At 42.2% G+C, this 27,896-nt stretch overlaps 1 protein-coding gene across 2 annotated transcripts in view; it reads left to right on the forward strand.

The window, feature by feature from the left end:
- Positions 1 to 27,896, forward strand: part of LOC100916187 (tyrosine-protein kinase ZAP-70) — a 41,107-nt gene that overhangs the window by 10,761 nt on the left and 2,450 nt on the right. The window contains exons 2-13 of one of the 2 annotated variants that reach the window (XM_031948314.1): positions 18,280 to 18,342; positions 18,449 to 18,873; positions 19,107 to 19,267; positions 20,965 to 21,103; positions 21,335 to 21,422; positions 21,617 to 21,657; positions 21,966 to 22,011; positions 22,751 to 22,949; positions 23,705 to 23,911; positions 24,859 to 25,051; positions 25,453 to 25,593; positions 26,329 to 26,441. In XM_031948314.1, coding sequence (XP_031804174.1) covers positions 18,472 to 18,873; positions 19,107 to 19,267; positions 20,965 to 21,103; positions 21,335 to 21,422; positions 21,617 to 21,657; positions 21,966 to 22,011; positions 22,751 to 22,949; positions 23,705 to 23,911; positions 24,859 to 25,051; positions 25,453 to 25,593; positions 26,329 to 26,441 — 1,730 coding nt within the window. In that variant the 5' untranslated portion in view covers positions 18,280 to 18,342; positions 18,449 to 18,471. The remainder of the gene's footprint in view (positions 1 to 18,279; positions 18,343 to 18,448; positions 18,874 to 19,106; positions 19,268 to 20,964; positions 21,104 to 21,334; positions 21,423 to 21,616; positions 21,658 to 21,965; positions 22,012 to 22,750; positions 22,950 to 23,704; positions 23,912 to 24,858; positions 25,052 to 25,452; positions 25,594 to 26,328; positions 26,442 to 27,896) is intronic. The other variant, XM_031948315.1, reaches the window with a different exon arrangement.

Below are 27,896 nucleotides of genomic sequence, written 5' to 3' on the forward strand. Positions count from 1 at the left end.
TGACAGGTGGAGATACAGAGTAAACACCAGCAGGTAGGAGTTGAGGAAAAGCTTCATGGGTAATTTTGTTTTTTTTTATTATTTTTATTTTTTTATTATAATAACTTTTTATTGACAGAACCCATGCCAGGATAATTTTTTTTTTACAACATTATCCCTTGTACTCACTTCTGTTCCGATTTTTCCCTCCCACCCTCCACCCCCTCCCCTAGATGGCAAGCAGTCCTATATATGTTGAATATGTCGTTGTATATTTCATGGGTAATTTTGAGTACAAAGGCAAAAATTAAATGATGCTCACCCTCAAGGATGTACATTCTATTCACCTAGTTTCAAGACACTGAAGGATTGGATGAAGGATATGCTAGCGTCAGCTGCTATCAGCTTGAGAGACCAGTTGTTAGATTTTTCATTGTAAGCATTTATCCCTCCAAAGCCCCGCCAATACTACAAGTCAGGACTTGATTTTTTATCTCTTTGCTTATCTGGATTTTAAAAAGTGATTGGGGGCAGCTAGATGGTATAGTGAATAGAGCAACAGCCTTGGAGTCAGTAGAACCTGAGTTCAAATTCAGCTTCAGACACTAACACTTCCTCAGCAGACCCTGAGCAAGTCACTTAACCCCAGTTGCCTACAAAAACAAAAACAAAAAAAGTGAATGGGGAAATGTTAAAAATGTAGACTAAACTTAAAAGCGAAGAGCTGGTTGTTAAATCCACACCTGCCCTCTCCGTTTGGATGTGTTTTCGCTAAGCTTCTCCCAAATTTGATTTTCTCAGACAGATCTGTCCGGTTTCCAGTTATTACAGATGGCTGGTTCTCTTTTCTCCCTCTTTCACTAACCGGGACACCTGGGTTCTAGAGCTGCTGGTCAGTCTTCCTTAGTCGTTGGGTCTCCTTTTGTCCTCCTACTGAGGTATGGATCCCTGAGCCATCCAAACAGTGAAAGAAGCTTAGAATCTCGGGGCTGAAAGGGATGGAGAGAGTCTGACCAATTGCTACCAGGGATCCTCCTTCCAATATCTCCAACAAATGCTCCTTTAGCTACTCCTTGAAGATGTTTGGTGATCTGGAACAATCCAACAAGCATTTATTAAGCATTATTTATATACATTGTCCTGTGCTAAGGGCTGAGGCTGTAGAGAGGAAAAAGAAATGATCCCTGTCTTTAAGAACCTTGCAGGTGACAACAGGAATACAGAGAAGTAAAAAGGTCATGTGTTATTTCCTCTTGGAGCCAATTCTGATGAGAGGAGGTTCACTCACACACCCCAAAGAAGGTAATTTGAGAAGGAAGAGATTGCTAACAATGTGGGGAAAAGAGAGGCTTCCCACAGCAGGTGATACCCAAGCTGAGCCTCGAATGATTCAACAAATCAATGAGTATTTATTAAGCACCAGATGTGGGCAGATAGGTAGCATAATCGACAGAGTACCAAATCTGGTGTCTGGAAGACTCATCTTCCTCAGTTCAGATCTGCCCTCAGATACTTACTGGCTATGTGACCCTGAGTAAGTCATTTAATCCCATTTGCCTCAGTTTCCTCAACTGTAAATGAACTGGAAAAGGAAAAGCACTACAGTATCTTTGCCAAGAAAACATCAGATGAAGTCATGAAGAGACAGATGCTGCTAAAAACTGAATAATAACAACAAATATACTAGATGGAAAATAGGGATTCTGAGAAGCGGAGAAGCAGAGATTGTATTCCAGACATGGGGAGATGGGAGATCGAACAATCAAGTATTTATTATGTATCAGGCTAGTGCTAACTGCAGCCTAATTTGGCTACAACACAAAGTGTGTGAAAGGGATTATTTTGAGATAGGGATGGAAAGGCATGTTGGAGCCAGAATGTAGAAGGCATTGAAGGCCAGGATAGGGATTTGTATCTTATTCCAAAGACCATAGAGGGCTACTGAAACATTTTCAAGGATGGAGTCATGAAGAATATCTGGGTTCATATGACAGAAGAAAATGGATAATCATTTAGCAAAGAAGACTGAGAAACTCTCAGAGAGGTGAGAACAGAACTAAGTGAGAGTAGCACCAGGGAAGGTAAAGGAGGAGGAGATGGTCAGCAACATCATAAGATGCAGGGATGAGGTCTGAAAAAGGATCATTGGACTTACCAGTGGTTTAGTAACCGTGGAGGTTCAGTTGGATTTGGAAGCAAGACTGCAAGGGGAGATGGAGAAAGTGAGTAGTAGGGGGAGCCTCCTAAGCAGGAACTATAGACATCTTGTTCTAGAAGCTTGGCAAGGAAAGGAAAAGTGGGATAGGATGAGAGCTGGAAGGGATGATTGGGTCTAATTAAGGTTTGTTTGTTTTTTTAAGGCTTTGGAGACAGGGAAGTATTTGTATAGACATTGGGAAAAAGCCAATTAAAAGGAGATGATTGGAGGGGCAATATTCTGAGATAGAAGGAAGGAGATGGGATGTAGGATAGAAGTTGAGGGCAGCTGGGTGGCAAAGTGGATAGAGTACTGGTCTTGAAATTAGAAAGTCATCTTAATGAGTTCAAATTTAGCCTCAGATACTTATTATGTGACCCTGGACAAGTCCCTTAACCCTGTCTGTCTCAGTTTTTTATCTATAAAATGATCTGGAGAAGGAAATTGAAAACCACTACAGTTATCTTTGCCAAGAAAACCCCCAAATGGGGTCATGAAGAGTTGGACAGGACTGAATAACAAAAAAGTGGGCTGATTTTGGCTTGGAAAATGGTCATCTCTTTTCTAACACCAGAGTAAAGAAAGAGAGAATAGGGGAGGGGGGGGAATATTGATGGATTCAGAGCAAGAAAGAAGAGAAAATGAAAACACTTGGGGGTGGGCATTGGGTTGTCAGAAAGGCAAGAGACAAGACCTTTGTTGAGAAGGTTTAGATATATATAATATAAATATATAAAAAATATAACATATAATTATATATATAATATAATCTTGTGGAGGAAGAGCATAATAGAACAGCAGAGATAACCCAGGATTCTGAGCAAGGTATGAGTGGTGCCAGGGCAAGGAGGCAAGAGATTGAAGAGTAGAATAATAAGAGCTAGATTTTAAATATATATATGTACACAGAGAGATATATATGTATGTATATATAAATGTATATATACATATGTATAATATTTATATAAAAGTTACATATTTATATAAAGTATATATTTTATATGAGCTTTTTTCATAAATATTACCTCACTTAATCCTTACAACAGTCCTGTGAGCTGGATGCTACAATTATTCTTGTTGAGGAAACTGAGGCAAATAGATATTAAGCTATTGTTCACTTATGTTTGAGGAGGGACTTGAAATGAGCTGTTTCTGACTCCAGCACTCTCTCTACTGTGCTCCAGTGTATATTTGAACTGATCAACTTTAGGGTCAAGTCTGTGTAGTGAGGGACAAGTAAAACTACAGGAGGGTGAAGAGACCATGGAGGAACTGAGGACCTGGAGGTCTCCATTATGTTATGCAATAGGTGGGAGAGGGAGAGACAGACTCATAGGAGGTTGTGATTAGCCAGGGGAATTTCAGAGTTCAGGGGAAAAGGTGGTATCCTTAAGCCCTAGCAATGATCATCTCAGTGGGTGGCTGACATGAAGAGGGAGGTAATGGAAGATGTTGTGGTAGGGCAGGGTCTTCAAGGGATCACCAATGTGCATATTAATGTCTCCTAAATCCAAAGAGAAAGAGCAGGATGAGGCAAAGGCTTATGAGCCACATACTGACTTCCTTGAGAAAGGAGGTTGAGTGATCTCAGGACTAGTAGAAATGAATAATTGCTGACATTTATATAGTGCTTTAAGGTTTCTCCTGTGAGCCTTACAACAACCCTCTGAGAGAAGTGCTATTATTAGGACACTGAGACTGCGATGTTAAGTGACTTGCCCAGGCTCATACAGCTAGGTAATGTAGGATTCAAACTCAGGTTCTGACCCACTGAACCACCGAGCTGCCCAGAGTTTGGGTTGACTGGTATAAACATCAAGTGGGATACTGCTTGAGGTTACAAACTTCAAAGGGGGCCAAATTACTGAGTAGTGATGGTGGCAGAAGGAAGTTCCAGGAAATTCATCAAGGAGGAAGGAACATGCCTTTTCCTATTGGTTTTGTTTGTTGAGAGGGTGGGGAGAAGGATCAGATGGATGGGGATAATAGGAAGAGAGTTTATTTGGATTTCAATGGGTGATAGAACATGGAAAAATGTAAAGAGGTTCAGAACAAAGAGTGTTTGGCTAATGATTCTATTCACTTTTTTTTAAATTTTAAGGAGCCAGTGGAGGCTATGGACTAAAGAAGGGAAAAGCAGTGTTGGATAGGGATGAGAGACCAGGCGCAGGGGTCCTCAAACTACAGCCCACGGGCCAGATATGGCAGCTGAGGACAATTATCCCCCTCACCCAGGGCTATGAAGTTTCTTTATTTAAAGGTCCACAAAACAAAGTTTTTGTTTTTACTCTAGTCCGGCCCCCCAACAGTCTGAGAGACAGTGAACTGGCCCCCGATTTAAAAAGTTTGAGGACCTCTGGACCAGGGGATGGAAGCAGATGAGGGTTTTCATCTCAGTAGACAGTATAGTTCTGTACTGACTTGCCATAGGGCATTAGAAGAGACCAAATATCTCTATGGAAATCCATGAACCAGAATAGGGAAGTGTGGAAGGATAAAAGGAGAGGAGCATTGTTTCTGTATACTAGAGACCACCAAGCCAGCTGGCAAAAACAAGTGCCTCTCTAAAGAAGCACAGGAGCAGGATGGAGTGGTTGTTCATGGTAAGGTAGAAAGAGCATTGAATCTGGAGCAATTTGTGGGCGCTGCAATGAAATCATTTTAGATTCAATAACAGGAAAAACTTGCCAACAATTCCAAAATGAAATGAGCTGCTCTGAGAGTGGATGGATTCCTCTTCCTTGGAGGGTTTCAAGCAGTGGCAAAACAACTACTTGTTGGGTATATGAGAGAGCAGTTCTTTGGGCATGGGTTGGACCAGGTAGCAGCTGAGGTCCCTTTTAATGCCCAATTCTCTATGATTCTGTGAATCAGGGACCTGCACTTGAATTCATCACCTGTTATTTACTATCTGTAAGTCCTTGGGCAACTCCCAGTATCTCTGACTCCCTATTAGGGAAGGGCTTAACTTCCACTTCAATTAATATAATCACAGATGATCCAGATATCTGTGGTCCTGGGACAACTTGCGTGCACACTGAAACCTAAGTTTTTTTGTAATATAATTGCAAATTAACTTCCATGGGAGTGGGAAGGAGATAGCCGGTACTAGCCGCTGAAAGAATCAGGACAGTCTAAGGTAATAGCAGAGCTAAGGTTGAAGGAAATTCAGAATGCTAAAAGATGGAGGTGAAGAGAGTATGCATTCTAGGCATCGAGACAGTAGATGGATTGTCATGGCTGAAGGACAGCAAATAAGCCGGAGTGAGTGGCCCATAGAGCACATGAAAGAAAGTCAGTCAACAAGCATTAATTATCTGTTTGTTATTTCCTGCAGCTAGATGGTGCAGTGGAGAAAGTACCTGGACTTGGAGTAAGAAAGATCTAAGTCTTAATTCTGCCTCAGATACTAGGATGGTGAAAGGACTTTAAATGCCAAGTGAGGATTTTGATTCTACAACAATAGGGAGCCAGTGCTTCTTCTTGAACAGAGGAGTGACATAAGTTTATATTTTGGGAATAGTATGGAGAGTGTTTCTCTCTCTCTCTTTTTCTCCTTCTCTGTTTCTGTCTGTCTCTCTCTCCCTCCCCCTCTTTTTATGTGTATGTGTAGAAAAAGAGAAAGAATGAAATGTTATGGAAATAGAATCGTTAAGACTTGGCAACTGCTTGGATGTGGGGAGTGAAAGGGAGGGGAGAGTTAAGGGATAACTTGAAGATGCTGAAACCTAATTACCTGGAAGGATGATAGTGCCTTCAATGAAAATAGGAAAGCTCAGAAAAGGAGTGAGTTTTGGGCAAAGATAGTGAGTTCTGTTTTGGATTATGTTGACTTGGAAATGTCTAATGAGTGGTGATGAGAGACAGGGTTGAATATATAAATCTGGGATATATAGAGCTGATGAGGTTGCCAAATGAGAAAACAGAGAGAAAAAAGAGAACAAAACTCAGGACAGAGCCTCGGGAGAGACACAAAATGAGAGGGTACAGCACAGATAATCCCTGAAGTCTAAGAAGAAGGAACACTCTGGCTCATGGAGGATGTTTAACCGGGTCATAAAAACGCAGAGAGGAAAGAGTATATTCAGGAGAGACAGGATAATGGTGTGTTAAATGCATAATAGCCAAGAAGCATGAAAACTAAAAAAAAGTCCTTTTTGGTTGTGTGTGTGTGTGTGTGTGTGTTTATTTTTTTTACAATTATGAGATCATTAGTAGTCCCACTTTGTTCCAAAGAATAGGGGAGAAAATTTATTTCACTGAAGAGGTGATGTAGATCATTGAAAACTCTCAGACTTGGTTATTTTTTTTCTTTGCCTTTTCTTTCTTTTTTTTTTGGTGAAGCAATTGGAGTTAAATGACTTGCCCAGGTTCACACAGCTAATAAGTATCAAGTATCTAAGAATGGAGTTGAACTAATCTGACTCCAGGGTCCGTATTCTATCCACTGCACTACTAGGTAGTAGTAGTAGAGAAGGTAGTAGTAGTAGAGAAGGTAGAAGGTAGAAGTAGTAGAAAAAGCACTACCTACCTTCTCCACTTGGCTTTTTAAACATTTTTTTAAATTACAAAAGATGACTTGCTAGTTTGGGGAAATGGAAGAAACATATTTGGAAATCAAGATTATGTAAAAACAAAAGATAGTAAAAGATAAAAAAAAAAAGCATATGGTTTAAAGAATGCTTGGCAGCTTTGGAAAGAAAAGTTTCAGTTGAATGATGAGGGTGGAAAACAGACCACAAGAGGTTGTGAAGTGAGTGAGAGTAGAGGAAGAAGAGACCACAAGTACAGATAGTGCATTTTTTAGAAGTTTGATTATGAGAAGGAAGAGAAATGCAGGGGTAAGTAGTTGAGTCAAGTGAGGGTTTTTCTTTTCTTTTTCTTTTTTTGTTGTTTCATTTTATTTACTTTTAATATCTTATTTTTCCAAATACATGCAAAGATAAATTTTAACATTTACTTTTGCAAAACTTTGTGTTCCAAATTTTTCTCCTCCCTTTCTCCCTCTCTAAACAGCAAGCAATCTAATATAGATTAAACATGTAGTTCTTCTAAACATATTTCCATATTTGTCATGCTCAAAAAAAAAAATCAGATCAAAAGGGGAAAACACATGAGAAAGAAAAAACAACAAACAACAACAACAAAGTGAAAACACAACACTTTGATCCACATTCATTTCCCATAGTCCTCTCTCTCTGGATGATTATGGCTCTTTTCATCACAAGTCTATAGGAATTGCCTTGAATCACTCCATTGTTGAAAAGAGCCAAATCCATCCACACAGACACTTTTTTTGATAGCCATCAGACAGGGAATGACTGAAGATTAGCGAGAGGGATGCAATTTAGGGGGAGGGGGGATGGGATTAAGGATACAAGCAGAGGAATTGCTCTGAGTTTTTTATCTGTAAAATTATGGATTGGCCAGATCTCTCAAATTTTTGCTAGTTTTAAATCATCAGGGCATTATAGAATCATGGAGCTTAACCTTCTCATTTTACAGATGGGAAAACTGAGGTCCAGAGAACTCTTAAATGCAGTGTGTGCCTTAACCAGCTTATGGTAAATATGCTAAACACTACAAAATCCTTTGCTTTCCTCTTAATAGTTAAAAATGTTGAAAAGTCAATTGAGAGAAATACAGTCAAGAATAATATTTCATAATAATAGTTCACATACAAAAACATCCTTCCTGCCTACTTATGGTCAGTATCACCTCCCTCCTCCCTGACCACAGATCAGCAAAAAACAACCCTGTGGGTATGAGGTGCGTGTTTGTGTGTGTGTATATTTAGCCCAAGGCACTTTCCAAATGGAAACTCTGCCCAATATTGCCACCATTTGAGTACTTTTCTGCCCATGTCAGCTAGGCAAACTTCTTAAACTTTGTCTACTCTTGATCCCTTTTTGCCCAAATTTTTTTATGTGATCCTGGGTATATAAGTATATAAAATAGGTATACGAACCAAACATTTACTGATAATAGATCAGAATTTTGCACATAGCCCCCACAGTCAGATATGTGAACACTGTATGGGGTCAGAAGCCACAGTTTAAGAAGCTGTGAGCTAGAGGAGCAGAGAGAGGACTCTGCTTCCCCAAACATTGAACTCAGTCTCCATCAGGCCAGCCGCTGTTTTGATGGAGCACAGCTGGCCTGGATGGGAAGCAGCTTGGAAAGGAGGAGCCAAATTGTCTGGGCTAAACTGAGCTCTGTAATGAAGCTGTGTACCTATAACTTATATTGGGAATAAACTAGACAGTTTAGGCTTTGAGATACCCTAACACTGTGGTAAAGTAGGTTTTTTACACTCTAAACAGCTGTCAGGGACTGCCTGTGAAGAACTAAGCCTGCCTCCAGCCTAACCCAACCCCCACTTAGCCCAGCCAGCTGTTTCTGGTTAAACATTTGCTGCAGGCCTGTAGGCCCAGCTCACTCTGGAACCATTTCCCAGCAGGCAAAGGCAGAATGAAAGAAGCAAGCACTGGGCTGACTGCCTGTCTCAGGGATCATGTCCCCCTCGACCTTGATCCCACCCTGCATCTGCCTATCCTGTCCCGACAGCTGGCTCCTTCTGATGACAGAATACAGGAAGGGCTTTGAGCAAATGACTTCCAGGACCTTAGTTTCTGCACCTATTGTATCCCAGGGAGATGCTCACCCTGCTTCTTTCTTCCCTAACCCCCCAACAAAAGGTCTCAACCTGAGAAAGCTCAGGCAGATCCTCAGGCTGCCGACAGTCTCTTCTCAGCTCAATCGCAAGGTCAAACTGGGAGATCAAACCATTGATTCTCAGAGTACGGCTACTCTCCTGCAAGTAAGCAAGGCATTGTTGGAATTCCCCTTGTGCATTCCTGCCTCCAGAGTTCAGCAGCTCAGCTGGCGCCTCTCTCCCTGGACCCCTCCCATCCACACCCGTGGGAAAGGTGCCAGAAACAGATCAAGAACAGATCAGGGGGTTGTCCGACTCCCAAAAAGAACATGGAACGTCAGAGCTGGGGGGAGAACTTAGAATGTTAATGATGGAAAGGAACATGGAGTGTCAGGGACAGAAGAGCCGTTAGAACCTAGAACATGGAGTGTCTGAGCTGGGAGGGGACCTTAGAAGAGGGTATGTCAGACTTGGAAAGAGACTTTAGAACATGAAATGCCAGAGATGGAAGGGCACTTTAGAACATGAAATGTCAGAGTTAGAGAACATCTTGTTCAAACTTCATTTTACAGATGGGATAACTAACACCCAGAGAAGGACAGTGGCTTGACTAAGATCACATGGCAAAATGGTAGCAGAACTTGATCTAGAACCCAAACTTCCTGTTAACAGGCCTGGGCTTTTCGTTAAGTTAGACTCCCTCTACACTGTTCCATTGAAAAGTGTTAAGGATGCTCTCATTTAGGATTACCTAATTCCTCTCCTATTTTTAGAGGCAGTGCTGTGTGATGAAAAGCACCTTGGATTTGAAATCAAAATCCTTGGGTAGAATCCTTCTGCGACCTTGGTGCAAGTCAGTTCTTTGTTCTGGGACTCTTTTGCACTTGTAAATTAATAATAATCATAATATAATACTGATATTGCCTCCTTCCCCAGGGTTTTGAGGAGGAAAGGACTTGGCTTAAAGTACCATATAACTGTGGCTCATTCTGTCTAAAGTCAGGGAATTTGTACTGGTTACTCTCAAAGGTCCCTCTCTGAATCCACAAGCTATTCAGAAGGTAACCCCAGAGCTTCTGAGGGCTAGGTGGGATGGAGGGGATGGGCCAAGGGAAGTGGTGATCAGAGGTAAATAGGATTGGTCCTTGGGCAAGGGAAGAGACTAGGTCTCCACTTTCCAATCTAACTCAGTTCCATTCAACAAATACTTAAAATACACTTTCTGTGTGCTAGGCCCTCTGCTAAGAGCTGGTGATACAATGAAGAAAGAAGAAAGAGAGGGGGAGAGAAAGAGAGAGAGAGGGAAGCAGACAGAGAGAGAAGCAGCGAGAGACAGAAGCAGAGAGAGAGAGAAAGAGAGGGAGAGAGGAACAAAGGAAGGAAAGAAAGAAAATAAGGAGAAAAGAAAGAAGAAAAAAGAAAAGAAGGGAGGAAAGGATGGAAGGAGAAAAGAAGGAAAGAAAGGGAGGAAGGAAAAAAGAAAGAAGGAAGGACAGGAAGGAAGAAAGAAAGAAAAAGTAAAAGTATAGTGCCTGCCTTTAATGACTTTACAAACTGATTGAGGGGAGAGCATGTAAACAATTGTGTACATACAATATATACATATATATGTATATGTATGTATACACACATATATACCCATATATTTTACATACATCTATAATATGCATGACATATATGATTACACATGTTAGGTGGAAGGGTAAAGTACTAATATATAAGAAACTGAAAAGATAAATTAGAACTAGAGGGTACTAATCCAGAAGTACAAACCAAAAATAAATACATAAATAAATAAACTAGGGACAATCCCTACTTTCAGGAAGCTTCCATTCTACTGAGTGAATACAAAGTTACTTGTACAACATTAGGTGAATACAAGGTAGATACAGAGAAATCCAAAGTAATTGCAACAAGTAGGGGTGGTGGAAGTCAGGAAAGGTTCCACAAAGAAGGAGGCACTTGAGTGTCCATAGAAACATTGATTCTTTAGACCTGTAAGGAGCCTCAGAAGGCATTAAATCTAGTACCTTCATGATCTATGGTGATGGCTAGAAAGTTTAAGAGGCAGAGGAGAAAAGGGAAGAGGAGGAAGACATTCCAGACTTGAGGAATCCCCTGGGCAAAAGGACCAACCAAGGCATGAGATGGCTTGAGGTGAGCCAGGACCACAATATAGGCCAGTTTGACTGGGACAGAAAGTCCAAGAAGGGAAGTCAATGAAATTCTGCTGCAAAGATAGGAGGGAGCCAGATTGTAGAGGACCTTATTCTTGGTTTTCTTCCTCTTTCTCTTTAAAATGTTTTTCTAGACAGAAAAACTAATTCTAATTAAAATAACCTAGGTGAGAAGTGATAAGGTATTGACTATATAAATGGAGAGAAGGTATGGATGGTCAGGAAGCTAAAAGAGCAAGACTTAGGTAACCAATTGGTCTGAAGATCATAGATTTAGAGCTGCAAGGGATCATCAAGCTAATTAATGCCAATATCCTCATTATATATACAAGGAAACTGAGGCCCAAGGAAGCCCACATATAAGGAATAAGTGACAGTTCCCGGGCAGTCTTACTATAGAGAGGATTTGAGGAAAGGGGGAGGATATGTATTGTTGGCCAGTGAAGAAGCTCTTTTCAGACTAATGCAGGGGTTCCTGACAGCCAGCCCAATGGTAGACTTGTATCTGGACTTAGTGGACATGGGAAAAAAAGCCTGAAGAGGGTACTGGCTCATAGAGGAAGGTTATGTTAGTCATAGATAATCAGGTTCTGGAATGACCAAGGGATTCATAAGCTGTCATTTTGGTTCATGATCAACTGAGGGCTTAGATTTTCTTCTCTTTTTTTTCTCACTTCAGAGTTTTCACTATTTTTTTTTCATCTTGTCAAATTTTATTTTATTTTATTTTTAATAGCTTTTTACTTACAAGTTACATGCATGGGTAATTTTACAGCATTGACAACTGTCAAACCTTTTGTTTCAATTTTTCCCCTCCTTCCCCCCACCCTGTCCCCTAGATGGCAGGATCACCTTAGATTTTTCTTCTTAAGCCAAATGGCCCAAGGCTCCAGGCTCCCTATGAGCTTCCTCTCACTGGGTACTGAGGACAGTCTCCTTATAAAGTTAGCAGCTGGCTCCAAGTCTGGCAAATTGCCATGCTCAAAGGCCCTTGAAAGTGATCTCCATGTTAGGACTGGGCATTTCCAGAGAAGCCCAGGTTATATGAGTGGCAATATGGAAGGCCCTGGACTTTTGACACTAAGATGTGATTCAAACGCCATCTCACACACTTCCTGGCCACATGACATTGAGCAAACCACTTAAATTTTTAGTGTTTCAATTTTCTCATCTGTAAAAGAAAAGGATGATTAAGTAACTCACCTACAAGTCTAGAAGTCAGGTGCAGCATTAAGAGTTTTATTTCTATTGTACATGGCAACATCAATATCATAGGATGATCAATTTGACTCTTTCCAACAATAAGATGATTGAGGCTGGTTCCGATGATCTTATGATGAAGAGAGCCATCTACACCCAGAGAGAGGAACTGTGGGAACTGAATGTGAATCACAACATAATGTTCTTACTCTTTTTGTTGTTGTTCACTTACATTTTGTTTTCTTACTCATTTTCTTTCCTTTTTGATCTGATTTTTCTTGTGCAGCAAGAGAATTTATAAATATGTTTACACATATTGGATTTAACATATATTTTAACTTGTATAACATATATTAGATTGCTTGTCATCTGGGGAAGGGGTGGGGGAAAGAAGCGAAAATCTGAAACACAAGGCTATGACCCTAAGGCTAGGGTCAATATTGGAAAATTATCCATGCGTGTATTTTGAAAATAAAAAGCTTTTAAAAAAAAAAGAAAAGAAAAAAGAAAAAAAAAGAAAAGTTTAAAAAATGTATTTCTAGCTTTCCCTTGGTTTAATGGTTCTATTCATCCTTAAGGATAGACAAGGTCTATTTCTCTCCCTCACTGAGCAAATTCCACCTTCCCTTGTCTACTTTCTGTCTCTTCAGCCAATTTGGTTTAGACATTTGTTAGTTTCCCAGTTGTGGACAATATCTCATGATCCTCTCCTGGGCTAGTTCCTTTCTCTTAGTGAGAAACTAAAGGGGGGAACTCCTACCCCCCAATTCCACATGGCTCATTCTTATCTAATCAACTGTGATATTGAATCCCATCCCTCAGGATTGGAGGTAGTAATGAGGAAGATAAAGATGACATTGCACAACTGGTTTTATATCTAGGCCTGGTACTTGAGCTTGAACTCCCAAATCCAGTGAGTCATAGAATATTAGATAGAGATCTTGAAAGGGCTTATCTAGTGTGTGGCTACAAGAAGCAATGGCTACACTCTGGTAAAAACCAATTTGGCTGATGGCAAAACCAGGTTGAGGGTAACTGACAGGCCTCAAACCTGCTGGTGATTCAGGAGGATTACTACTTAAGCATATCATTACTTCTTCTAATGCAATGGGCCAACGAGACAATTTGCTCCAATGGCCATGAAGGCAGCTTAAGTAGACACTGTAGAGCCTTAGAGCTTGGTCAGACGTTGAAGATCCCGAGATCATCCACAGTATCCTGGGCCATCACTAGTCATCTTGACTTTTGTGTTGTCATTGGACCTTGATGACTCAGGAAGAGAGAGTGAGGTTGATGATTTTTCATAAATGCCTCACTTAAATCCATTTCACAAGTCAAGATAGCCCCCCATAGGGAGCAGCTAGTTGGTGGAGTAGATAGAACACCAGCTCTGAAATCAGGAGAGCCTGAGTTTGAATCTGGCCTCAGACACTTAACACTTCCTGGCTTTGTGACAAGGGACAAGTCATTTAACCTCAATTGCCTCAGCAAAAAAAAAAAAATATATATATATATATATATATATATATATATATATATATTGCACAGAATTATAAAGAAAACCAATTATATTGAAATATAATTATGAAAATGTTTTTCAAAGTTCATGGACCCCAGTTAAGCCTCCAACCCAGCAGTTATTCAATATATATATATATATATTTTTTTTTTTTTGAGTTACCATGCATATGAAGAACACAGGTTTTTGGGGCTGGTGTGAAACAAGGTGGAAGAAGTGAAGATCCAGGGTTTAGGAGAAAGAGAGGAGTCACTGAGGTAAAATAAAAAAAGAGATGCAATTGGAATCAGGAAGCTTGGATTCAAATCGCAACTCTCATACCAGCTCAAGTAATTGAATGAGAAAACATATGTAGTGCTGGATGCTGCTGCTAGTGGTGGTGAAGGTGATGGTGGGCAAGTCAATTTACGTGTCTGGACCTCAGTTTTCTCATCTGTAAAGTTTATTTTAAAAAATAATAGCTTTTTGTTTTTAAAAATATATGCAAAATTTTATTTTCTTACTCATTTTCTTTCCTTTTTGATCTGATTTTTCTATGCAGCAAGATAATTGTATAAATATATTTACATGCATTGACTTTAACATATATTTTAACATGTATAACATATTGGATTGCTTGCCATCTAAGGGAGGGGATGGGGGGAAGAGGGGAAAGTTTGTAACACAAAGCTATGCAAGGGTCAATGTTGAAAAATTATCCACCCATATGTTTTGAAAATAATAAAGCTTTAAAAATATGCAAAGATATTCACCCTTAAAAAATCTTAAAATTTATTATAGAAATAGTGATATATGGTTCTGGGAGTCAGAAGAATTTAGGTTTAAGCCTGTGTAGCCCTAGCAATACCACCAAACCTCTGAGGTCTCCAGGAAATTTTCTAAGAATTTAGAGTTGGATTAAAGGATATCTAATATATGGAACAAAAGGTTTGGCAATTGTCAATGCTGTAAAATTACCTATGCATATAACTTGTAAATAAAAACTATTAAAATTTTTAAAAAGAATATCTAATATAGAGGTTTCTCACCTTTCTATGCCAGGCACCTTTTGGGCAGTCAGTTTGGCTCTTCAGAATAATCTTTCTAAATGCATAAAATATGTGAGATTTTAAAGGAAATCCATTATATCAAAATAAAGATGTAATTTTTTCTCCATCCAAACCCCTTCATCCTACAAAGGAACAAAAGGAGGTTCAGAAAGGAAGGTTCAAGGTCATTCAGCCACTAAGAGTCAGAGTGCAGCATGGGAATGAATGAAAACATTTATTTACTGAGAACTTATTCTGTACCAATCATTAGTATATAGAAAGTCAAGTTCTTGACCAGTATCAGTGCAGGGAATTCTACACATGGGAGGTCCTGAACCTCCATTCAGCAAAATTTTTCATTAGGGCTGGGGAGTGAAAACAATGGGCAAACATCAAATTAATGATAATAGTAATAAGAATAGCATTTATATAATGCTTGAAGGTTTGCAAAGTGCTTTCCAGATATATCATTTTATCCTCATGGCAACACTAGGAGATAAGTGCTATTATTACCACCCATCTCCTCTATTTTACAGATGAAGAAACAAATGGGCATAGATTAAGTGATTAGCCTAGGGTCACACTAGTCCAGGACTAGTAAGGGTCTGAGACATGATTTGAATTCAGTTCTTCCTGGTTCCAACTTCCATACTTTACCTACAGCAGCTAAATTCTATAACTGTATCATTATTATTATAACATAGCCCTGCCCTCAAGGAGTCTCTGTTCTGAGGGCAGTGAGATACAAACAATTAGTCTTGGGAATAGAAATGTAAACAGAACCAAACTCCAAAATTTGTTAATTCTTCATTTCTATGAGTAGAAATAGAACAGCGATGTTAGGTTGACATCAAGAGATGCCCAACCTGGGCAACATGACATAGTGGGGACTTGGAGTCATTATAATTATTCGATTATGATTCTTGCTAGCAGTATGACTGATCCAGGGCAAAATGGTTAGACTTTGTAAGCTTTGTTGCTTCTCAGACAGTAAGCACTTAATAAATGCTTATTATCTCTTGGCAGTGGTTTTCTTTTTCTGTAAAAGGAAGATAATACTTGCATTACTTATCTTACAAAATTGTTATGAGGAAAGTGAGTTATAGGGCTGATTGGACCTCTTCTTATTTTAACCTCCCTGAAGCTCTGGTGATGGTATTAAAAGCGGGGGAAGTAATTGAGAGGGGCATGAGTTAAATGAGTCAGTAATGGGGGGGGCAGACATAGTGGTGCCAACTTGTTTGGAAAGTGGATGGGGAAGGCTTTGAGATTTACCAGCAGATCTCAATCTGACAGGTTGGGGCTCAGGACATGATTAAGCATGTACAGGTTGTAGGAGGTTATACGTGGAGGACTCTGTTAGTCCTTAGTTGAAAGTACTGATAAAAGTGGGAGCACAATAGAAGGGCTGCCAGTAAATGGTGAGGTGGGAGTTGGATTGCAGTGGTTCTCAAACTTTTGTTTTCAGTATCTTTATCCTATTAAAAATGATTGAGGATCTCTCCAAAGCGGTTTTGTTTATCTGGATTATATTTATAGACATTTACCATATTGGAAATAAAAACTATTTTTGAATTTGTAGACCCTCTAAAAGGGTTTCAGAGATCCCCAGGATTCTCTAGACCATACTTTGAGAACCACTGGTAGAGAGATGTTCGATGCAATGGGTGCAGATGAGTGAAGTGTGGGTAGGCAGGAGTCAAAGTTTGGAATAAACACAAAGGAGAGAGTATCTGGCAAGTAGAAAATGCTTAATAAATGCTGACTGTTTAAAGTGACAAATGAAGAATAGGAGAAATAAGGATAAGGCAAGGTCTTCAATGTGGAGTACTGAATGCAGAGAAAATAGGAAGAGTTTAAATCTGATCTACAGACTGGAATTTTTTCCTCTACCTTATTTAATCCTCTCCAAAAATGGGAAGCTGAAAAAAAAAAAAAACCTCAGGGATCAATTAGTTTTCTCATGGCTACAGACACAAACCGTTGTGGGGCCATCAGGGTCAGGATTAGAGATTCCTTTGTCTCTGTCCAGCTCCTTCTTCATGCCCAGGCTGCTAATCCTAAATCTAAATGCAAACCTCCCAACTCCCAACTCCTGACTCTAATCTTAACCCTAACTGTCCCTTTTGGTCCCTCTAACTCTTCCCACTCTGATCTGCATTCTGTGGCCCTGATCCTTCCTTTTCCTCAATTTATCTCCTTTCTCTTTTCCTCTGCTTCTTCCTTTTCTTTCGCTCCTCTTCTCTCTCCACTTTTCCCCCTTCCTTTGTTTTTGTTCTCTCTCTTCCCAACAATCTCCTTCTCCACTCTCTTGTATTCTTTTCTCCTTCCTCATCACCCTCCTCCTCTTCTCCATCCTTTTTTCCCCTGACTTCAGGGCACTCCTCCCTCTCTCTCCATCTGGTTCCAACTCCACTCCAGTCCCTTCGGCCTGGCCCGATTGGAGGCCCCAGGCGCCTACTGGGTAAGGGGCTTGACAAGCACTGCTGACAATTTCCTGCCACAGTATCCGGCCACCAGTTCTGCTGGGGTTGTGGGCCCCCTCTCCTGTTCTCCACTCCTCAACTCCTCCCTCCTCTTCCGGCCTCCTTCCTCCCCTTCCTCCCACCGCATCCTTTCTCCTTCCTGCCTCCCCCAGCTTCCTCCCCTTAAGCTCCTCCTCTCATTCCTCTTTCATCTTTCCCCCCTCCTCTTTCCTCATTGCTGCCATCATCAATCAAATCCTTCAAAAAGCCTTTATTGAGCTCTAGCTGTGTGCCCCCATGGAGGCTTCAAGGAAACAACTCAGGTGTAATGGAGACACCCCTGGGTGCTGATCTGTATAGCTGTGGCTGATTCCCCTCTTTGCCACTCACTTATGTAACATTAGGCTATTCAGCTCTATTTACGTTCTCAATTTCTTTCTCTGTAAAATGGAGTAACTAATCTCCTCTCTCTGCTGGCTATTTTTTCACAGTATTATGGAAGATGCAAAAATGATTATAAAACATTGAGTGTGAACTGTGAAAGAGAGCTCAGTGTATATAACACATTGCCCTACCACGCTTGGAAAATTGTATTTAAGTCTGGAAGCAATATTTTAGGGAGAACAGTTTTTTTTTTTTTTTTTGCATGAAAGGATCAGTTGGAAAAATTTAGCCTACAGAAAAGAAGGACTGAGGGAAATCAAGGGAGATGTTTGATAGCTTTCTTCAAGCATTTGAAGTGCTGTCCTGTGGAGGAACAATTAGACTGGCTGTGTTTAGCCCTAGAAGGCAGAATCAAAAGCAATGGAAGGAAGGTGGAAGGAATCATATTTTAACTCAGTGTAAAAATAAGAATAATAATAAGAATCTAAATCTAAAAGTGTAATAGAATCAAAGCCTAAATATAAAAATATAAGGACTACCTTGGGAGGTAAGCACAGGCTTTTTCCCCCTATCTCTCTGGGGCAGAAGGATCTCTGACATCTTGCAGATGTTGGAGAGGAGATGCTGGTCAGGTATGAGTGGGACTTTATAGCCTCTGAGGTCTTTCTCTTTCAGCTCTGAAATTCTGAGAGTGGAGAAGGCTGGGCCAGCATGGGGGCTGGGTACTCGAGTAACTAGGTAAGAGGGAACAAAAGGAGCTAAGGGTAGAACCCCCTGGGAAGATGGGCAAGGCCAGGATGGGTGCAGAGGCTGACAAAACTTACTTGGATTACCCCCATGCCAGGTTGTACTCTTGGGGAGTCCACAATGCCAGACGCAGCTGCCCACCTGCCCTTCTTCTATGGGAGCATCTCGAGAGCAGAGGCAGAGGAGCACCTGAAGCTGGCAGGTATGGCAGATGGGCTCTTCCTGCTGCGCCAGTGCCTCCGTAGCCTTGGGGGCTATGTTCTCTCACTGGTATATGACCTGCAGTTCCACCATTACCCCATCGAGCGTCAGCTGAATGGCACCTATGCCATTGCTGGAGGCAAGCCTCATTGTGGTCCAGCGGAGCTCTGTGAGTTCTACTCCAAAGATGCTGATGGCCTCCCCTGTGCCCTGCGTAAGCCTTGCAACCGGCCCAGTGGTATGGAGCCCCAACCAGGAGTCTTTGACAGTCTTCGAGAGACCATGGTTCGAGACTATGTGCGCCAGACCTGGAAACTAGAGGTGCGGCCCAGGCAGGGGATGCTTAGGGGTCTTTCAGAAGATTGATCGGGAGGGTTCAGGCAGAGTGGAAGATTGGGTGCCCCTGAGGAAGTTAGCTCTCAGTGCTTCAGTCTTTTTATCCCCTTTTCCTTGCACTATTTACCTCACAGGGTTCCTTTGTGAACCTTAAAGCTCTGGAGAAATGAAGGCTGTTATTCTTCCTCATGGGGCACCCTGACCCTATCCCTCTCCAGGGTGATGCCCTTGAGCAGGCCATTATCAGCCAGGCTCCCCAGGTAGAGAAGCTCATTGCCACCACAGCCCATGAGAGGATGCCCTGGTACCACAGCTCCATCTCCAGAGAGGAAGCAGAGCGTAAACTCTACTCAGGCTCCCAGCATGATGGCAAGTTTTTGTAAGTGGGGCAGGGGGTGGCAGTGTGTGTACAGTGTGTGTGTGTGTGTGTGTGTGTGTGTGTGTGTGTGTGTGAATGGTTGCTAGTAGGTGACACAAAATTAGTGTTTTCATAATATGGTCTGTTTGAGTACACATTCAACTGAAACTGAAACTACATTAAAATGCCTGGTTGGCTTTCTGGCTTGAATGTGAAAAGAATTCTGGTGTCCTGGACATTATTGGGCACATATTTTGGAAGTTAAAACTGAGATGTATCTATAACTGTCAATCAATAAGCATTTATTAATCACCTATGTAGTAAGTGCTATGTGGTAAATGCTAAAGGGACTATTGGATGCCTATTTTAAGCCACAAAGTTCAGAATGAAGCTCCCATCTTTAAGGCTGTCTGAAGGGATTCCTCTTCTTTTTTTAAGGAAGAATTGAAAAGTTATTATTTAACTGATTAAGAAATATCGGATGATGTTTATGCCTATTAAAAGTGTTTAAAAATAGTTTTACATTAAGCCTTTGCCACAGGCTTATTTCAGGGTTTTCCCTGGGAAGAAAGGGTACCAGCCTTTCTTCCTTCACTGATCCTCCATTCCTGACCCCCAAGTAGTACCATTAGCAAAAACTTCAGTGGAATCAAAACCTTTGATATAGCTTTCAGTAAGAACCCTAAGCTTTATGTTAAAGCCTTTTTATACAACCAATTCAACACTCGAAGGACTTTAATTGTACCAATAGTGGCAAAAATTTTGTTACACTTTTACTTTAAAATATCATTTTTCATATTAAAAAACTGCACAGCAGCAGCAATTGACCTGGCTTGGTCTTTTAGGATATTCTTAAATAATAGTCCTTCTAGCAAGGTTGTATGTTTTGAAGGGTGCTATTTACATATGATCCTTGTGTGTGGTTAGTGACCATGAGATAGCCAGGTGTGATTGACTGTGAATGTGTTTGTATGTATTTACTTGGGAGGATGTGTTTGTGTCTACTTGTGATCAGGAACGAATGGCTTTCTTAGATAGAATGTGTAGAGTACCAATTGGCCCATGAGCACGGTTGGATGTTTGCTTCTACTGAGAGAAGGGGAAACATATTGATCCATGTTTATTTGCCTGGGAGTATTGTTTCCTGTGGCAGGATTTGCCTGTGAGTGAGATACTCTAGAGACTGAAAGTTGTACCAAAATAAGAAGAATAGGGTTCAAATCCTGACTGATGCTTATTTCCTATGTATCTTTGGGCAAGCCACTTTATCCTTCTGGTCCTCAGTTTCCCCCTCAGCAAAATGGAGAAAATGACCTCAGTGTGGCCTCTATGTGTAATCCTTTGATCCTCTGAGGGAAAGGAGGTGAAACTATCAGGCTTCCACCCTCTCCCCCTGCCTGCTTCTATCAGGACACAGTAGGTTGGGTGAATTGTTCACAACCCCACAGAGACACTGGGTACTCACTGGCCACAGCTATTTTTACCTCCTCCAGGGAGAAGTACCAAATTCTCACTTGGTTAATTTTTCTTTCTGTATGAAGTTGGGCAAGCAGCCTTGCTGAGCCTCAGTTTTCCTCAATTATAAAATGGTGGTGGGGATGATCTCTGGGAAACCTTCCTGCCCTACATCGTCAATCCTGGCACAGGCAGGGCGTGTTGTGCTTTGGGCACCAGTGACCCTGAGACTTCTCATTTTCCTTTTCCACCCCTCACTGTAGGCTCAGGCCCAGGAAGGAGCAAGGCAGCTATGCTTTATCCCTCATCTATGGCAAGACAGTCTATCACTACCTCATTAACCAGGACAAGTCTGGCAAGTACTGTATTCCAGAGGGCACAAAGTTTGACACCTTGTGGCAGGTGAGTAGCCCAGACCCTGTTCACATTCCACCTTGGGATTCTTCCACCTAATCACCCAGACTCCTAGCTCCCATTTCTATCCATTACTTGCTCTCCATTCATGGACTCTTCCTCCCTTTGAGACACCCTGAAAAGGGAGCCTGGTCCTGTCACCCACTACCAGGACTCCAATGGAGGTGTGGGCCCTTCCTTGTAGTCCTTATGCCTTTACCTTTCTTCTCTCCCTGCCAGCTGGTGGAGTATCTGAAGCTGAAGGCTGACGGGCTTATCTACTGCCTGAAAGAGATTTGTCCTAATGCCAATGCTTCTACTGCTGCTGGTAAGGGACCATGGGGCTGGAGCTGGGATTCGAGCTAGGATTGGGATGGGAACTCAGAACTGGGCTTAGCTGTGGGGCTAGAGTAAGAACCCATAATGGGTTCTCAGGGCCAGATCAGAGGAGACAGGACAGATCTTAGGTCTCTCCAAGGTGTCTCATTGGCCCTCTTTGCTCCAATTCAATTGTCTTTCTAGTGGTTGCTGCTCCCACGCTTCCTGTCCATCCTTCCATGCCCGTAAGTCTGGTCTCTGGGATTAGGGAAGCAGGGGTTTTGTCCCTGGGAGGAATTGGGAGGGGTGTTCTAAGAATAGAAGTGGGAGCCCCAGTCTGTCTTCCCAGGACTCTTTGTTCCTACGCTCACTAGGGCCAGCATCCTGTAGTAAGACATAGATGGATTTAGGATGAGTAGATGGGGTGGGACTGGGGAAGGGCATTTACAGGAATCAAGCTCCCCAGAAAGGCTGGGGGTATCTACCCCTTTCCTCATGAGGCACTAGGAAGTCACTTGTTGGTTGATCGATCCCATGTACCTCTGGTCCCCAGAGAAGGAATGACACCCTCAACTCTGATGGATATACCCCTGAGCCAGGTGAGTCTTGGGGCCAGAAGAATAAAGAATCCATACTGTCTGTATGTTCTTTAAAGGAGAGCTTTGGGGATCTGTCTTCTAGAAGTTGAAGGGTTGACCTCAGAGAGAGAGGCTCCATTTGTTCTGATGGGCATGGGTTGGAGATGGAGGGGGGGAGAAAATTGCAGAATCAGGATCCATAGAAGGAAAGGTAGCCTAACAATCATTCCCAAAGTGGAATAGCTTCCATGGGAGAGAGTGAGGTCATCTCTGGAGGTCTTCAAGTAGAGTCTTGTGATGGAGGTTGTGGATGGGGGTATGTGTGGAATTCCTGCTCAAGTTCAGGTTTAATTAGATCAAGATTTCTTTCATTTCTTTGTATTCTGCACCCTGAGGGCACCTGTCTGGGGAAACCACTGAATCTTGCAGAATCATGTTTTTAAATATCTAAAAATTCTATAAAATCACAAAGGAAATTATTTCTGTTGAAATAGAATTCACAAAAATATTGATAAAAACCAGTTTACAGAGATCAGGCCTAGAACATTTGGAGATCCTCCTGGTCAGGCAGAGGTCTTAAAGTGTCCCCAGAGAGTGGTTGGCAGACAGGACCTCAGAGCTTCCCAGTGACATTTCAAACCCTGATGCCAGACCCACGCTTACCAAGGCAACATTGGGCTGGGGGTGGGGGGTGGTGGGCAATCTCCTAAGCCTCAGGGACTGAGTAGCACTTTTCTCCTTTCCTCTTTTGCGTTGGCAGCTCGTCTGACCAAGAGTCAAGGAGAGAAGTCTCGGGTCCTGCCCATGGACACCAGCGTGTATGAGAGTCCCTACAGTGACCCCGAGGAGCTCAAGGAAAAGAAACTCTTTCTGAAAAGAGAGAATCTGATTATCGATGAGGTGGAGCTGGGCTCAGGAAATTTTGGCTGCGTGCGCAAGGGAGTCTATAAGATGAGGAAGTAAGAAGAGGGCAGGAGAGGAGTGTTGGGTCCTAGGGTTGTGGGCTGAGAACTGGAGGAGTTCCAGAGGCAATCTGGTAGACCAGTCTCCTCTCATGGGACAGACAGTGTGTTAGGAAACCGAGGTCCAACTCAAATGGCTTTTCCAAGGTCACACCATCATTTGTACAAGTTTGGCCTTGGACACATACTAGCTGTGAAACTTTGGACAAGTCACTTTCTGCCTCAGTTTCCTCAACTCTAAAATGGGGATAATAATAACAGCTGCCTGATAGGGTTGTTGTGAGAATAAAATGAGATAATAATTGTGACATTTATTAGCTGTAGATCACCTAATTATTCTCTGCCTCAGTTTCTTCAACTCTAAAATGGGGATAATAACAGCACTTACCTGATAGGTAATATTTGTAAAGCACTTAGCACATTGCCTGGTATGTAATTGGTGCTTAATAAATGCTTATTTTCTTCCCTGCCTTCCTCACCTTCTGTTACACTATGCTGGGTGATGGAGGTTAGATAGTCTAAGTCCATGATGAGTGTTCGAGAGCCAAGAGACTTGGAGTCTTGATTCACGTGACCTCATGGGATCTCTCCCCATTTTCTGGATCTCACTTTCCCTCTTTGTATAATGACTAGGATCTATTCTACTTGAGGACCCTGGAGCTGAGGGAATTTGGATAGGGAGAATGGGAAGTCAGGGAAGTGACAGGATCAGAACAGCTTCAGCGACCTTAGCCCATGTGTGTCCCGGACAGGAAACAGATTGACGTGGCCATCAAGGTGCTTAAGAGCGCCAATGAAAAGGCAGAGAAGGAAGAGATGATGAAGGAGGCGCAGATCATGCACCAGCTGGACAACCCCTACATTGTGCGAATCATCGGCGTGTGCAAGGCCGAGGCCTTAATGCTGGTCATGGAGATGGCCATTGCGGGGCCCCTGAACAAGTTCTTGTCTGCCAAGAAGTAAGTGGGAGGAGGGGAGCTGAGTGTGTTCATGCATGGATGCACAGACACACACACACATACAAACAGTCCCTCCCATGGATGTACATTCTGCTTCCCATACTCATAATACGCCACTCCCCTTTTTCATAGCAGAATCCTTTTCTCACAGCTGGTCCTGAAGAGCAGCTGGGCCAAGTTTAATTGTTCCCATTTGAGGAACCTGAGGCCTTGAGAAATGAAGGACTTGCCCAGGGTCACATAGATCTTAGAAAGGATCTGAATCCAGGCATACTATGGAGGCCAAAACATTGCCTTTCATATTCATGCACATATTTCTCTATGTGTATGTCTGTATATATATATGCATATACACAGACACAAACATACATATAATGCACACATGCAAATACATGTGTGTATATGTATATGCTTATACATATATTTATGTATGGTATTTATATATGGACACACACATGTGCTCATATATTTATGGGTACACACATACTTGTGTGTATGCCCTTGCTACCTGGGGCACTCCCACTGTCCCACTTGCATTGTATACCCAACCTCCTCTTATTCACCTTTCCTCTCTCCTTTATTCACCTACATCTGCCCGACATAGCCAATTCTCTGATTGGCCACAGAGTTTTGGGGGGCGACTCAATGATAGGTCAGACATTATGGCTCATTGAACAGGAGCAGAGTCCATCATCATCATTTTGGACAGTTTCTCATTGGACTTAGTCTTTATAGATGGCCACCATTTTTTACTCCGTCTCTTAATCCCAATACCTTCCCTCATATATCCATCTACATTCACATTTGGAGTGTCTCTATTCTTCTCCTGCTCAGAAGTAAATCCAGGAGAACAAAACGCTAGGTGGAGGAGAGGAAGGGGGTTTGGGTGCTCCTGGGCTGCTGCCTTTGCCCGTCTCTCCATCCTCCCCCCAACTTTTATTCTGTAGGGAGGAGGTCCCTGTGAGCAATGTTGTAGAGCTGCTGCACCAGGTGTCCATGGGCATGAAATACCTAGAAGAAAAAAATTTTGTGCACCGTGACCTGGCTGCCCGAAATGTCCTACTGGTCAACCAGCACTATGCCAAGATCAGTGACTTTGGTTTGTCCAAGGCACTGGCAGCTGACGATAGCTACTACACCGTGAGATTTTCCAGGGGCAGAGGGTGGGGAGTGAAGGGAGGAGCTATGGGAGACACAGAGGGGATAAGGACTGAGCAGAAACTTGGGGGAGGCCCAGGGAAAGAGGCCTGGGAAGGGGAGGGTCAGGGACAGGAAGTCTGGGTTGTTGGGATTAGGTACTAGAGGGAGATACATAGAAAAAAGCTAGGGGTGGGGGGCAAGGAAGTGCCTTATAGGAGATACAGGGCAGAGCGTCCTCTGGGTAGGCTACGGTATTGTGGCACATCAGTGTCCCTGATAGAATCCCAAAGAGCCCCTGAGCTGGAGACGGGTTGGTAAAAGGACAAATTCAGAGGCTCAGTTCCCTAGCCCCAGGGTGGGGAAGAAGGAAGAAGTGCATCACAGCATCCCTTGTGTCCTAGGCTCGCTCAGCAGGGAAGTGGCCGCTCAAATGGTACGCCCCAGAGTGCATCAACTACCGGAAATTCTCCAGCCGAAGTGATGTATGGAGCTACGGAGTCACCATGTGGGAGGCTTTTACCTATGGCCAGAAGCCCTATAAGGTAGGGTCAGGGCAGGAGCCTTAGAAGAAGTAGAGGGGGTAGTCAGAGAAGTTTGGGGCCATTAAAGGGCAGGGAAAATGCTCTAAAGAGCATTGAATTTGCAGTTAGAGGACCTCCATTCTAGTGTAGGTCCTGTCTCGGGATTATGTGACCATGTCACTTCATCTCCCTGGGTCTCAGTTTCCTCATCCATAAAATGGGGAGGGGGCTAGACCAGCTGACTATTGAAGTCCCTTCCAACTCTAAATCTATGACCCTATAAATCTTCCCCTCTCTATGCCTCAATTTATTTCTCGGCATAATGAAGGGGTTGGATTAGGTCAGGGTTTTCCACTCGCAATCCCTTTTTGCCTAAGAAATGACCCTGGGTATGTAGATATATAAAAGAGGTATCAAATCAAACATTTACTGATAATAAATCATAATTTTGCAACCCCCACATTTAGTTATGACACCACAGCCTAAGAAGTTGAGAATTATATGATGCTGAATCTGTGATCCAATGGAGCAGCAGTGTTGGAATGGGGATAGTCAGGAGAGGCAGCACAGGATAGAGAAATAGGGGGATTGTGGGTTGGGGTAGAAAATAGGGATGAGGAGGACAGAGGAAATAAAGAGGGAGCTAATGGGAGTGAGAGAAGAAGAAGCAGACTCTGAGCAGCTAAGATGCCTCTGTTCATCCCCATGCAATCCCTTTTCCTACTTCTTTTTTGGCTTCCTCTGGCCCTGGAACAGAAAATGAAAGGCCCCGAAGTCATCAAATTCATTGAAGATGGGAATAGAATGGACTGCCCTTCTGAGTGCCCACCAGACATGTACGCGCTCATGAGAGACTGTTGGATATACAAGTGAGTGCCCACCTAGATGCTTCTGCCCAACCTCCCACCCTTCTCTGACCAATAAGCAGTCACCCAGCATTTATCAATTGCTTATTATGTGCTGGAGATCCAGAAAAAAGCATTGGAAAGGTAGGAGGGAGCTTGATTGTGATGGACTTTTCAGAAGGATGTTATATTTGATCCTGAAGGTAACAGGGAGCTACAGGAGGATACTGAGTATATGAGGAAAGGAAGGAGGGGTGACATGGCCCAACCTTCAGTTTCGGGAAACCATTTGGACAGTTAAGTCAAAGTTGGATTGGAGTGGGTACTCTTGAGAACAATAGGGCATCTGGGAGAGGGGAGAATTTAGGAAGAAAGATAATGGATTTTGTTTTGGACATGTTGAGTCTCAGATGCCCAATTTGGGATTCCCAAAAGGTAGTTGATAATACAAGACTAGAACTCAGAAGAGAGGTTAGGGCTGGATATTATCCCTCTGGGAATCTCTGGCATAGAAATGATAACTGAATGCATGGGAGCTGATAAGGTCACCAATTTAGCACCAAGGGTAGGAACAGAGTTTTTGCTAGGTGGCCCAGTGCATAGAGAGCTGGACATGGGATCAGGAAGACTAAAATTCAAATCTTGCCTCAGACACTTATTAGTTGTGTGATCCTGTATTTAACACGATCTATTTTAGGTCCCTCACCTACAAAATCAGGACTTCCTCTCAGAGTTGTCTTGAGGATCAAATGAGATGATATTTGTAAAGTGCTTTGCAAGCTTTGAAGCATTATATTCATGCTAATTTTTATTAATATCATAATGTAAAGGAAGAATAGAAGAGGTCCCAGGATGGAGCTTTAGGGAACATTAATATTAAGTGGACATGACTTGGAGGAATATCTAGCAAAGGAGACTCAAAAATAGCAATCAGATGGAGAACCCCATGAAAGCAATGTCATGAAAATTTGAGGGGAAAGGATGTCCAGAAATGTCAAGAAGCATGAGAAATTTTTGATAACTAATAGGGAGGAGAGTAATGAGGAGTAAGGCAACTTGTGTAAGGAGTAGAGGACACAGTGGATAGAGTGCCAGCCCTGGAGTCAGGAGAAGCTGCTGAACTCAGATACTTAATCACTTACTAGCTGTGTGATTCTGGGAAAATCACCTCACCCTGATTGACTGTCAAAAAAAAAAGGAAAAGGAAAAAAAGGAAAGATAGAACCTATGTACTGGGGGTGTGGGGTTGGATCTCTTGGGGAACCAAACATTTCTGATGGGTGAATGAATGAATGAATGAAAGCATTTTTATAAATTTAAAGCTTTTTATAAATTAAAAAAATTAAATTTATAAATAAAAACATTTATAAAGTGTTTGAGCAAAGCAAACATCGATTTAAGTCTTAAAGCAAGCATTAGTTAAATCATGGGGATGCCTATAGAAGAAGCTTTTAAGGAACATACAAGAATGTTCAGATA

The sequence above is a fragment of the Sarcophilus harrisii genome, chromosome 1 (genome assembly GCF_902635505.1).
Source record: "Sarcophilus harrisii chromosome 1, mSarHar1.11, whole genome shotgun sequence".
In the NCBI taxonomy this organism is placed as follows: domain Eukaryota; kingdom Metazoa; phylum Chordata; class Mammalia; order Dasyuromorphia; family Dasyuridae; genus Sarcophilus; species Sarcophilus harrisii.